The 13095-nt window shown below is 25.1% G+C and overlaps 1 protein-coding gene across 3 annotated transcripts in view; it reads left to right on the top strand.

The window, feature by feature from the left end:
• The window catches only part of Unc-13 (unc-13), a 70388-nt gene that overhangs the window by 35156 nt on the left and 22137 nt on the right, over positions 1-13095 (top strand). For all 3 annotated transcript variants that reach the window (XM_074259762.1, XM_074259761.1, XM_074259763.1), the window contains exons 3-5: positions 286-329; positions 3373-3463; positions 10107-10184. In XM_074259762.1, coding sequence (XP_074115863.1) covers positions 286-329; positions 3373-3463; positions 10107-10184 — 213 coding nt within the window. The remainder of the gene's footprint in view (positions 1-285; positions 330-3372; positions 3464-10106; positions 10185-13095) is intronic.

Raw genomic sequence — 13095 nt, 5'->3', positions numbered from 1 at the left:
ATTTGTAGGTTAATAAGAGAAAAAACTGAAAACACGATTGCATGATTGTTATTGAGCGAAGAATCGCGTGTTTTCTGTTTGATGAGGCAAAGCTTTGAGCCACTCACTGAGTTTGTTGGTTATGATTTTTTGATGAGCTCAATGGGTGGTCGTTCGCAGTTATTTATAAGTAAGATATTTACATGTATATTTATATTTATATTTATATTTACATTATGTTACATTTGTAATTGTTATTTATGTTTATATTTAAGATAACTAATAAAAAATATTTTTTTTTGTTAGAATGGCAGTGGCGCAGGTGGAGAATCTGGTGGCCGAGCTAACGGGTAAGTTATTTATTTTATTGATCTCAAAATGGCTGCTTGAATTCTTATTTTATAAAATGGCGGGTTGAATTTATTAGTTTAAAAAAAAAATCCTACAGTCGCAAACTTCAGTCATTTTGTAAGAAATTTAATTATACAAGCTGGGAAATTTTTGATAAAATGGCGAATTTTTTTAATCATAAAATGGCGGATCAAATTCTTAAACCATAAAATGGTGAATTAATTTCTTATATCAGAAAGATATTAATTTTCTTTATAAATTATCTTCATTCTTATAACAAAATGGTGAATAAAATTCTTGGAGCACAAAATGGCTTCCTAAATTCTCAAATCATAAAATGGCGGCTTAACTTCTTACATCACAAAAAATTCTTCGATTTTTTGTCTATATTTCATTTATTTGCATCCTAAAAAAAATAGCTTCTTAATTTGTTAGATCTCAAAATGGCTGCTTTAATTCTTACATCACAAAATGGCGTCTTAAATTCCACAATCACAAAATGGAAAATCAATTTTTTACATTACAATAAATTATTCAATTTTTCGGTCTTTTTTTGTCTACTTACGTCCTCATAAATAACATTGAATCAAATTTTAATATCAAAATGGCTTCCTCAATTCTCAAACCACAAAATGGCGTCTAAAATTCCATAATCTTAAAATGGTGACTCTAATTCTTGTACAAAAACAAAAACGCTAAATTTTTTCTAGTTATTTAATAATAAAATGACTTCTTAATTTTTTGGATCACAAAATGGCTGCTTAAATTCTCAAACCACAAAGTGGCGTCTTAAATTCCAGAATCTTAAAATGGCGACTTAATTTCTTTAATTACATTAAAGTGTTCAATGTTTTTAATGTAAAATAATGAATTACTATTCTTAAAAACAAAATTACAGTTAATATTGCCGAAAATCCCAAAAAAAGACACTTTATACCGCAAAAAAAGAAAAAGGATCTATATAAACGCTTCCGCAGTGGAACTATTCAAACTAAAAGTAAAGTTACGAATAAAATTCACAGAATATTTCCATCCATTCATAAAACTTGAGCGACAAATTTACCTCGAGTATAATTCCGGCGAAATAACACCTCGGGTTAATTTACATAAATAACGAGTTTGAGACAGTTTGAAGAATAGAATGAATTTGAAACAGATAATAGCTTAAGTTTAAGTTCAAGTTTACCGACAACTACAACTGGAACTCTATAACAGAAATGACGTATCGAAAGCTCATCAATACCCAGAGAATCTAGAGTTTAGAGTTTAGAGTTCAAAGTTTGAGGTTGGAATCAGATCCACAAATCCGGAGGTCAGCTTCTGGCACTTGTTCACCCGCAGAGTCTAAACCTAACTCAGTTCTAGTTTGAGTTACTCCAACTGAAGAAGAATGATTAATTGTCAGATTCATTTGACATTTCAATTACAAGAAATTTTCTTGTCAATTCTCCCATCGAATTATTTACAATCGAACTTTATAACAAGATATTTATTTAACTTGTAGAAATTTTGTAAACTTAAGCGAAAAATCAAATTCATTTTACTAAACAAAATTAACAATGATAAATTGATAAATTAAAATTGAATACTCGAGTCTTCATTTTCAAGATAATCGCTCAAAGGTTAAAAAATAAATTTTGGAAAAAGAATGAGAGATATTAAATGAGCAAAATTGAAGAGAAACTTTCTAAAGAAGAATTAAATTTTTATAAAAAAAGTCTTATAAGGTAAAAGCCCTAATTATTGACACTATAAGAGACAAAATTATAATTTAATTTTTTTTAAGCAATTAAATATCAATATCGTTGAATTTTGTTTGTGGTAATGTCTCAAGTAATGTTTTTACTAATCAATTTCTTTTTTTAAAATGATAATCACTGATATTTACTAATTAATTTTAAATAATTAAATAGAGTATCCGGAAACACCAATTATTGACAGGTTAAAAAACTGATTGATCTAATTATTGACATGCCTTAGCTCCAATTATTGACACCTATACTGCGCATGCGTCGAATCATCTGCTTATTCTTATTTATCGAAAGTTATTATTAAAGTTTATTAATAATAATTTCCATAAATGATTAATTACTTTTAAAAATATAAAAATTAATTTTTTTAATCGGAAGATTTCAAACTCTTACAGTTAATTTTTTAGGTTTAAGTAAAAAAAAGGCGTGATAGCGCTGTCAATATGAGATTCACACTTAAAAATTATCAACTAGTTATTGACACCCATTATTTAAATATTATAAAGCATAAAATTAATTTCGATTATTCAATTTTATAAATTTTTCATATATTGTTAATTAAAAAAAAAAAAAAAAAAAAAAAAAGATCATATAATTAGATGAAGAAATTAATTTAAACTCGGCATTTAAAAAAAATCCTTTTCTAACCAAAGTTGTTAAGAAAATAGACGCTCGTAAGCTGGTTTGATGAACTGGTGTTAACTTTATTTTTTTTTTTAATAATTAATATTTAATATTTTCAACTGACAGTAATTTTTTTCAATTTTTTAATTAATAAAAATTTATATGATAGTTATTTTTATTACAGATGATTAAATATATTTAAAAATAATTTAGAGTGTCAATATTTAGACCTCTGTCAATAATTAAGGCTTTTGCCTTATCATTTTTTTTTTTTTATTATCAATATTATTATTTTGAACTTTTGAAAACTATGGATAAATTCTGTAACTTTAATTTTTGAATTTTAAATTCAAATTTTGAATAAAGAATGATAGATAGGGCGAAATTAATAACAAATTTTTTTGTAAAAAAAGAAATTCTCTATAAAAAAATTTTTTTCACATCTTCAATATTTGACCCTAAATTTTGAATTTGAATTCAAAACTAAATTTTTATTTTTATTAATAAGAGTACTCGCTTAATAATACTTCAGTACAAACTATCTTTCTGATGTAACTTTAGCGTAACGACAATTTGATGTCTGATTGAAAGTACCTTTGAAATGAAATTTAAAAAAGTGTAACGTTTATTATTCGGGTATTGTATTAGCGGATTATTTTGATTGCAGACATCCAGGAGATAATCCGTTCTACAGCAACATCGACAGCATGCCGGACATTCGACCACGCCGGAAATCGATACCATTGGTCTCGGAGTTGGTACGTAGTTGATTATCCATTATCCTTTTGCTGTATACAATATATAGATATATACAATTCAGTCTACCGATTTATATATAGAATACTATACAGGGTTATTATTGTTATTATTACTGTAATTGTTATTATGTGTCGAGTGTTCGTAGGAACTGATTGGCTTATTAGAGACCGGACTTGTCTCATCTTGGTCATTTTCGTAGTCAAAAAAATTAAATTAAATATCATCAAAACAATCTTTTACATTCAAAGAATCAAAAATCTTTGTAAATATCTTATAAATTTTTAGAAAAAAGTAATTCTTTCTTTCTTGTAAAGAATTAAAATTTTTCTCTTAATATTTTTTAAAAATTTAATTATTTCACGAGATATTAAAAAAAAAAAAAAAATTATAAACATCAAAATTTGATCGTTTTTATTTTCTGTTATAAAATTATTACATATCTCGAGAAATAATAAATTTTTCAAAAAAAATTTATTCTTTACTGTTTTTTACAAAATTCCTTTTTTAGAATTTTTAAAAATTTTTTATTTCTTGAAATATTTTCAAAAAAAAAAAAAAATTACAAATATCTAAAATTTTATCGTCTTTATTTTTCTTGTAAAATTATTAAATATCTCAATCAAAATTAATTTTAACAAAAAAAAAAAAATCGACAGGGAAAAAAGTAAAAAGTAAAAAGTAAGTGGCAAAAATTTTAATCTGTTACAGAATTTAATTTAGAAAGTGTAACAGTCACAATTTATAATTTAATTTACAAGGGAATTTTTTTTTTGGATAATTTGATGTGATATATAAAAATTATTAAACAATTAAATTTAAAAAATGTTGCATTTATAATTTTTTTAGAGCTTCTGAAATTTTTTAAATAAATTTTTTTTTGCTATAATTTATAATTTTAAAAATTTATAAAAACATCGAAATATTTCTCAATTTTAGTATAATTAAAATATTTACTTGTCATACTATTATTTATTACAGTTTACTATTTTCCTTGTATCTATTAATTTTTATAGAGAATTTAATTAATCTCTTAGAATTTTTTTTTTTTAATTATTTCTCGAGTTATTTAAAAAAAAAAAAAAAACAATTACAAACATAAAAATTTTATCATTTTTATTTTTCTGTTATAAAATAATTAAATATCTCGATAAAAATCGATCGTAAAAAAAAAATCTACAAACTAATTTTTATAGGATATAAAATTTCCTATAAAATGCTCTGACAGCATTTAAAAAAAAAAAAATTAATTATTCCCAAGATAGAAAAAAAAAAATTCTTCCGCATTTGCGTCAGCGAAAATTTAATATTTAACAAAAATTTTCCATTAATAATTTCAAACAAAAAAAAATCTAATTTATCTCCGAGTAATATTTAAACTTCCTGGAGAAAAAGGAATAATAATAAAAACAGAAGTTATTTTACAGAATAAATAAAATATTAAATAATTCATTCATAACTCGAGAAACTTTTTTCATTAAAATTGTTTACTAGATTTTTTTCTCCCTATTATTTTTATCATTTCAGGACTATTGTTGACTCGGAGTCTCTATTGTTAACAGACAAGACCGCAATCTTCAATAAACTTACACACACATTCCCCTAAAATAATAATAATATTATATAAAATATAAAAATGATAGTAATAGTGATAATATTTGGCTGCGACAATGACCATATAAAATTTCTCAACAAAAAAAAAGCTTGGGCGCTATTATTCGGGAACATATATATATATATATATATATATATATATATATATATATATATATATATATATATATATATATATATATATATATATATACGATGGTTCCGTTTTCGCGGAACACAGACGAGAGCCCCTTAATTTTTCACAAAAGATTTAAAAAAATAGCAATAAAAATAAAAATAATAATAATAATAACAGATAATGATAATAATTACGAGCTTTATGTTTTCTAGGGCGCCCGAGCTAAATCTAGGTTGTGTGCGATAAATTATTTTCTAGAAAACGTATACTCGAAATTATAAATAATAAATTTGATATTTTACATTAAATATTACATATGTTCTGCGTTTCAGTGTACCACGCGGATATTACGCGATTCGTGACTATTTCAAGGATATTTTTTTATTTTGATTATTTGTCCCGACTTTTCTTTTTATGCAATTCAATATTTTTTTCAATAAATTCCGTTTTTTTTTTTGTTCTGAAATTGAGGCTTAGAAGGAATAGTCACTGTAACTTTTGAACGGTTGATTCTATAAAATTTTTATAAGACACAAAAATTATAGGAAATTTAATTTCCTTTCCGGTAATTTATAAAAAAAATTTTTTTTTAATCAATTTCAAAGCCTAAAATTAATTAATAGCGGCAGGAAATTTTTTTTCGATGTAATTAATAAATTTTAAAATGTCTGTAACTTTTGAACAGTTGGTTTTATAAAAATTTTAAAAACCTTAAAATTAATTAATATCAACAAAAAACCTTTTCGATGAAATTAATAATTCTTATAACATCTGTAACTTTTGAACGGTTGATTTTATAAAAAATTTACAAAAATTCAAAATTGTAGAAAATTAAATTACCTTTCAGACTATGTATCATAACTTATATATCTGATTAATTCTACAGCTTAATATCGACTAAAAATACTTTCGATGTAATTTATATTTCAAAAAACAGCCGTAGTATTTAAAAAATCGATTCCATAAAAATTTCACAAGGCTTAATGCCTTTAGGTAATCAATATTTTTTCTTCAAATTCAAATTTCTTCACGCGAGAACCCTTTTAAGCCTCAAAACTAAAAAAACCTTTGGTGTTTCCTGTATGTTGTGTAATTATTTTCAATCTAATTGTATATTGTGTTTTGTATCCTCCGGAAATTTTTTTTCTTTATTTTTACTCAAGAAAAATTACAAAATCAGCTTTTAAAAAAATGAAAAAAGCTATACAGTAATTTTTCTATCTTAATAATAAGAATATTAACCGACAATAACTAACCAGCATATAATGCTATTTTTTGTTTGTTCTCTGTGGCGCCCATTGTTGTTACCTGATCACCTGACAATAAAACCACTTACTGAACCTCTCAATAAACTCAAATAAATCTCCACCTCCAGGTCTTGAAGGTACTAATTAAATGCCTCCTTAGTCAACAGATAAAAAAAAAAAACTAAATAAAAATATATTTTTTAACAATTGCTTGCTCGAACGTTGCATGGTTACTCGTTTTCTTTGTCTATCTCTTTCTCTTTCTCTTCATCTATTTCTTATCCATCTTTTCATAATTTTCTCTCTCTTTCATCTCTTATCTCTTTTTCTTTCATAAAAATTAATTTTTTTTCTCTCTCTTTCATGCCATTTTCGTAAAATTTGTTTTATATTGTTAATATTAACAGTCCCTAACTTATCGTTTGTAAGAATAAAGATTGCCCCACCGCATCTTAATATTTATTAAGAGTTTGAGTTTATAGTTAAAAAGTAAACCATTTTTTTTATATTATTAATATTATTATCATTATTATTATATTATTATATTATTATTATTATGTTTCGTATTTTGTATTAGCAACCCCTCATTAATGCAAACAATGATAAACTTTTTCTTACAATTAGTCTCTTCGACCTAACTTGAGTTTTCTTGTTCTACGCACAAGCACGCTTTCGCGCGAATCCTCGAGATCGAAAAAGAAAAGCAAACTGGAGATTGTGTGGTAATTATGTAAACAAGGATTACTTGGACCGCTTGCTAGAGCTTATGCTTTTTTTTTTTTATTTCACAGAATATATTTACGATATTAACTACAGGTAAATTTATATTAACAACAATGTTTAATTAATATCTGAATTTAATCTAAAATTTATTTTTATTTACATTCTTACAATATCATTATCAATATTAATTATTGATTATTTATAATATATATCATTATCAAGATGGTTAAGAGTTTAAGATACTATCGAAGGATCGCGATGAGCGCGGCTTTCCTCCACAATGCATGTTATCCTCGGCCATAGAAACCGGCCTTAATGCAAGCATCAAAATAACGCGTTCGCCATTTTGTCGGTTTGATGGTAAGAAATTTTTGTCCTTCGGACAAAAAATTTCTAAACATTTTCACCAATTAATTTTATATAAAATCTGATTTTCAAAAGCCTTAATTATTGACAGGGGTCTAAATATTGACATCCTAAATTATTTTTAAACATATTTAATCATCTGTAATAAAAATAACTATCATATAAATTTTTATTAATTAAAAAATTGAAAAAAATTACTGTCAGTTGAAAATATTAAATATTAATTATTAAAAAAAAAATAAAGTTAGCACCAGTTCATCAAACCAGCTTACGAGCGTCTATTTTCTTAACAACTTTGGTTAGAAAAGGATTTTTTTAAATGCCGAGTTTAAATTAATTTCTTCATCTAATTATATGATCTTTTTTTTTTTTTTTTTTTTTTTTAATTAACAATATATGAAAAATTTATAAAATTGAATAATCGAAATTAATTTTATGCTTTATAATATTTAAATAATGGGTGTCAATAACTAGTTGATAAATTTTAAGTGTGAATCTCATATTGACAGCGCTATCACGCCTTTTTTTTACTTAAACCTAAAAAATTAACTGTAAGAGTTTGAACTCTTCTGATTAAATAAATTAATTTTTATATTTTTAAAAGTAATTAATCATTTATGGAAATTATTATTAATAAACTTTAATAATAACTTTCGATAAATAAGAATAAGCAGATGATTCGACGCATGCGCAGTATAGGTGTCAATAATTGGAGCTAAGGCATGTCAATAATTAGATCAATCAGTTTTTTAACCTGTCAATAATTGGTGTTTCCGGATACTCTATTTAATTATTTAAAATGAATTAGTAAATATCAGTGATTATCATTTTAAAAAAAGAAATTGATTAGTAAAAACATTACTTGAGACATTACCACAAACAAAATTCAACGATATTGATATTTGATTGCTTAAAAAAAAATTAAATTATAATTTTGTCTCTTATAGTGTCAATAATTAGGGCTTTTATCTTATAAGACTTTTTTTTATAAAAATTTTTAAATAAATTTGATGCATACATTAATGGCCTGTTAATAAAACAAAGTGACGTCTGATTTTCACCCGTCTGTGTTAAAAAAAAAAAAAAAAAAAAAAAAACAGGAATCGCACGCAGACTGCATCCAGCGTGGTATTAAGTAGTCGGTAGCAGTAGTCTTAGAGAATGTTAGACCTAAAGACGACAAAATACAATATATCAAACAAAATATATTAATATTGATATAAACGAACGACAACTATATAGTCTAGGTTCTCGCTTACACCACGAAGCGCAGTCAACTCATGATTCATGCCATCAATGTCATTATTGAAGCTAAGAAAATGAAAAACTCTAAGAAAACTGATAAAAACATAAATAATCATAACTTAAGTGAGCGTGTGTATGTGTGCGAGCGTGCGCGAGTGTATGGCCAAGGACACAACATCAACCCTAAGATCTTAATTAAAATCTTAGTGGTCACAGAGTCCCAGCGCTATCATATGTCCTTATAGTCTAATTCAATTACTTACTATTCCTCTGACTCACTTGAAAGTTTAATTGCTACACTCATTTTATCAATTATTTATATGTACTATGAACGTAAATACAAGCTTTTTAAAAATTTTATTTTTTATATTATTTATTGTCGTTTTAATTAATGTTGTCACTGTCAAAAATTAAGAGTGAATTTTTAATAATTAGTGCTTTAAAATTTATTGAATTTTTTATTAAAAGAGGGTTAGAACCGTTAAAAATGAGTTTAAGTTGATTTTAAGACAAATTTAAATGTCAACAAGATGGCGGATGATGTTACGTCGCACGAAATGGCGGGTTAGATACAAAACTTAAAGTTTAGTCAGTTAAAATATTAAATTTTTATAAGAGTCATTCTGCAATTTAAAAGTCCTTGTTAAAATGTTTTTAAAGTCTAAAAATCATCAGAAAGTTAATTTTCAACGAATATTTTATCTCGACAAAATGGCGGTCTAAATTCTGTGCTGCAAAATGGGGACTTGGGTTCAAAATTTTAAATACAATTAATTAAAATAATTTAAACTTCAAAAAATTTTATTAGAAATATTTTGGCGCCTAAAAATTGATTTTAAATTAATTTTTAGTGCAAACTTTATTTCTCGACAAAATGGCGGGTTAAATTTTTTTTTGAGCGCGCGCTTTAAAATTCCCGCGAAAATTTGAATTTAAAAAATTTTTTAAATCCTTCCTTCGACTTTTTCATCTAATAAAATGTATTAAAAAATCACTCAGAAAATTTATGACTTGTAAAAAAAAAAAAAAATAGCTCCTCAATAGCTTTTTATTTATTTATTATTTATTATTTAGTTAAAAATCAATCGACTGCGACACAAAACAGATAACTGTAAATACTGTAAATATAATTAAAATATTACAAAAACTATATATAAATAATTATAAAAACTCACTATTTAAAATTAGCACACTAATAAATGAAACCCTCACGTAGTTTCCTTTCATACGGATGAGTGCACACTGATCGAAGAAAAAACCACCGAAGAACTTAATAAAACGGTTGTTAAATATTAAGATATAATAAAACTAATTCAAGTTTTGTTTCCGTAGACAATGGCAGCGACTAAGAGGAACGCAGCCGGATTAACTTCAGCAGTACCCAGAGCTACGCTAAACGACGAGGAATTGGTAAGACTACCCTCGGGCCATTTTTATAATTATGTTGGGGATTAAAATTTACAGAATTTCCCTATTAATAATATTTTATGTAACGGGGAGGTCGGTTCAGGAAAATTTTTATGATTTATTATTTTAGGAAAAAATTTTTTTCTTTCTAAATAAAACGGTTTAAAATTTAGGAGCTAAACAAAAAAAATTAAAAATAAATTTCCAGTGACCTGTAATATTACCCATTGATAAGAAAAAAAAAAAAAAATAGAAGCCGCCGGGACTCGAACCCCGAGTCCTCGGGCTTCCATTAGCAGGTCCGTGGTCAGCATTCTGTTTTTAGAGGAGTAAGACTATTAATCTAACCTTTTGTTGAATTATAAAAATGTATTTTCTTTTTTTCCATATTAATGTGCGGCATTTTATCCTCATTTCCACGCTATTTTATTTCACGTAAGTGGCTCAGTGTCTCAAATCTTTATTTTCTCTATACCACAACATTATCTTTATCTGTCCGACAAACTTCCCCTCAAACCTCCCTAATTTTTCAATATTATTTTTTTTTTTAACCACTTATTATTATATTTACTCTTCATATGAGATACGCTCGATTACCTCACTCTTCTTTGTCATCTACGGAGCAACGAGTAGCGAATTAGTGACAACAATATGCAATAGCCAGAGTAGGAAATGTGACATTTATTATTGACACTCGTTATTCATCTCTATCAATATCTATTATTTTATATTATATATATTTATAGACATGTATATGTACGGATATTTTGGGCTGTTTTTATGGGATTAATTTTTTTTTCCGGAATTTTATTAGAAAAATTTAAAATTCAAAATTTAAGGACGTTCTCAAGCAAAAAATTCATAAATTATCTATATTTTAAAGATATAAGCTCATCCCGATGTTAGTCTCATCAAGACCTTTCATTTGAGTATCCGCATCAATTTTTCATATATTTATATATATTATATATATGTATATATGAAAAATATATCAAAAATAGATGTGGGTATTCAAATGAAAGCTCTTGATGAATGTAACATCGGGATGAGCTTGTATTTTTAAAAATATCAACAATTAAGAAATTACCTTGTATCTTGTCAACTTTGGACATTTTTTAAGATATAAGCTCATCCCGATGTTACACTCATCAAGACCTTTCATTTGAGTACCCACATCAATTTTTCATATATTTCATATATTTATATATATTATATATATATTTTTGATATATTCATATATATATATATATATATATATATATATATATATATATATATATATATATATATATATATATATATATATATGAATATATCAAAAATATATAAAAAATGCATGTGGGTACTCAAATGAAAGCTCTTAACGAGTGTAACTTCGGGATGAGCTTATATCTTCGAAAAAGTCAATGGTTAAAATAATTCAGTGCAATTTAACAAAATTCATTGTTTAATAAACCAAAAATTGATTTTCTTAAGAACGTTTTTAATGTCTAAAATTTGTAAGTTTTTAAAAATATATTTTTGTTTCTAATAGAAATTTTTGGAGCTTCGAAATTGTATAAAAATTTTATCAAAAAAAAAAAAAAAAATTAATTTTTTAGATAGTCCAACATGTATTAATACATATATTTAGATAGAGATAACCACAAAACAAGCACATTTTGTGAGAACGTCATATAGAAGCCAGAGAGTAGTAACCCGCACCAATACAATGTAAATATATTATATATTATATATATATATATATATATATATATATATATATATATATATATATATATATATATATATATATATATATATCAGGACATCAGATAGAGGAAATAAGATACTCAATAGTATTTATATTTATATATATATTTATTTATAAGTACAATAAATGATCCGCAATATAGTTTTACGATAAGATATTCCTGCTGGGTATTTCTACAATTTGTACTTTTGTCTGGAGCTAAGTTTCTATCTCTGGTTGTAATCGAGCTATTTTTATCGGTTTTTTAATATTGATGGTACGCAATCTTGGAAAATTTATAGAGCCTTCTTTTCAATACTTTATTTTTAAAATGATTGAAAAGTAACATTTTCAATAGAAGCGCGATAAATTGTTGTTGATACATAAAAATTTGAATTTATTTATTGGAGTTATGAATCTTCAAATTCTAATTCAAAATTATGGCTCAAAAAATCTCAAAATTGTCTTAAAAAATTTTTAAAGATTATTTTAAACTGAGCTCAAAAATGGCGCGTTTTTTAAAGTCTTAAAATTTTTGGATAATAATTTTTCAACAATTCAAATTAAAATATTTATTTAATAAAATTGAACTTGAAATTAAAATCAAAAAATTTAAGATATTCATATTTTTTAGCCAACTTTTTCAATCCGCTGAAAATAGCATATTGTACGTTTGGTATAATAGTCTTCCGACGGGCGTCTCAGTGTATCAATAAAACGATATCTAAATATCTCTGAATAAAACGTATGATATTTGACGAAGCAATCTCTATATTTTTCACAGCATTGTTACCGATATCTTTATTTTTTATTTTTGTAGTTTTCTTTTTCAATGACGTGTTTTCGTGCCCTTATAAACTTTATTTCACCTCTTTCCGATAGTGTCATAAAATTCGACGGTTTATTGTGTTTTAAAATTGCAATCACGTTCGATTCACATTAAGTATCTCGTATTGTGTCGTCTCGATATTTAGAGAGATTTAACTTTTTAACGGGCCATGTATCTTTTCCAATAAATAAAAATTTTCGATGAAATTAATAGTTTAAAAAACGGCTGTAACTTTTGAACGGTTGATATTATCAAAATTTTATAAGGCACTTAATTTGTAGAGAATTAAATTTCCTTTCCGATAATGTCTCCAAAAAATTTTTTATAATTAATTTTAGAGCTTAAAATTAATT

The sequence above is a fragment of the Cotesia typhae genome, unplaced genomic scaffold, assembly GCF_013202065.1.
Source record: "Cotesia typhae breed Kobodo isofemale line unplaced genomic scaffold, CoteBio_Ctyphae contig_20, whole genome shotgun sequence".
NCBI classification, from domain to species: Eukaryota; Metazoa; Arthropoda; class Insecta; order Hymenoptera; family Braconidae; genus Cotesia; species Cotesia typhae.
Note: the sequence above shows the minus strand (reverse complement) of the source record. Positions and strands in the feature narration are given on the sequence as shown.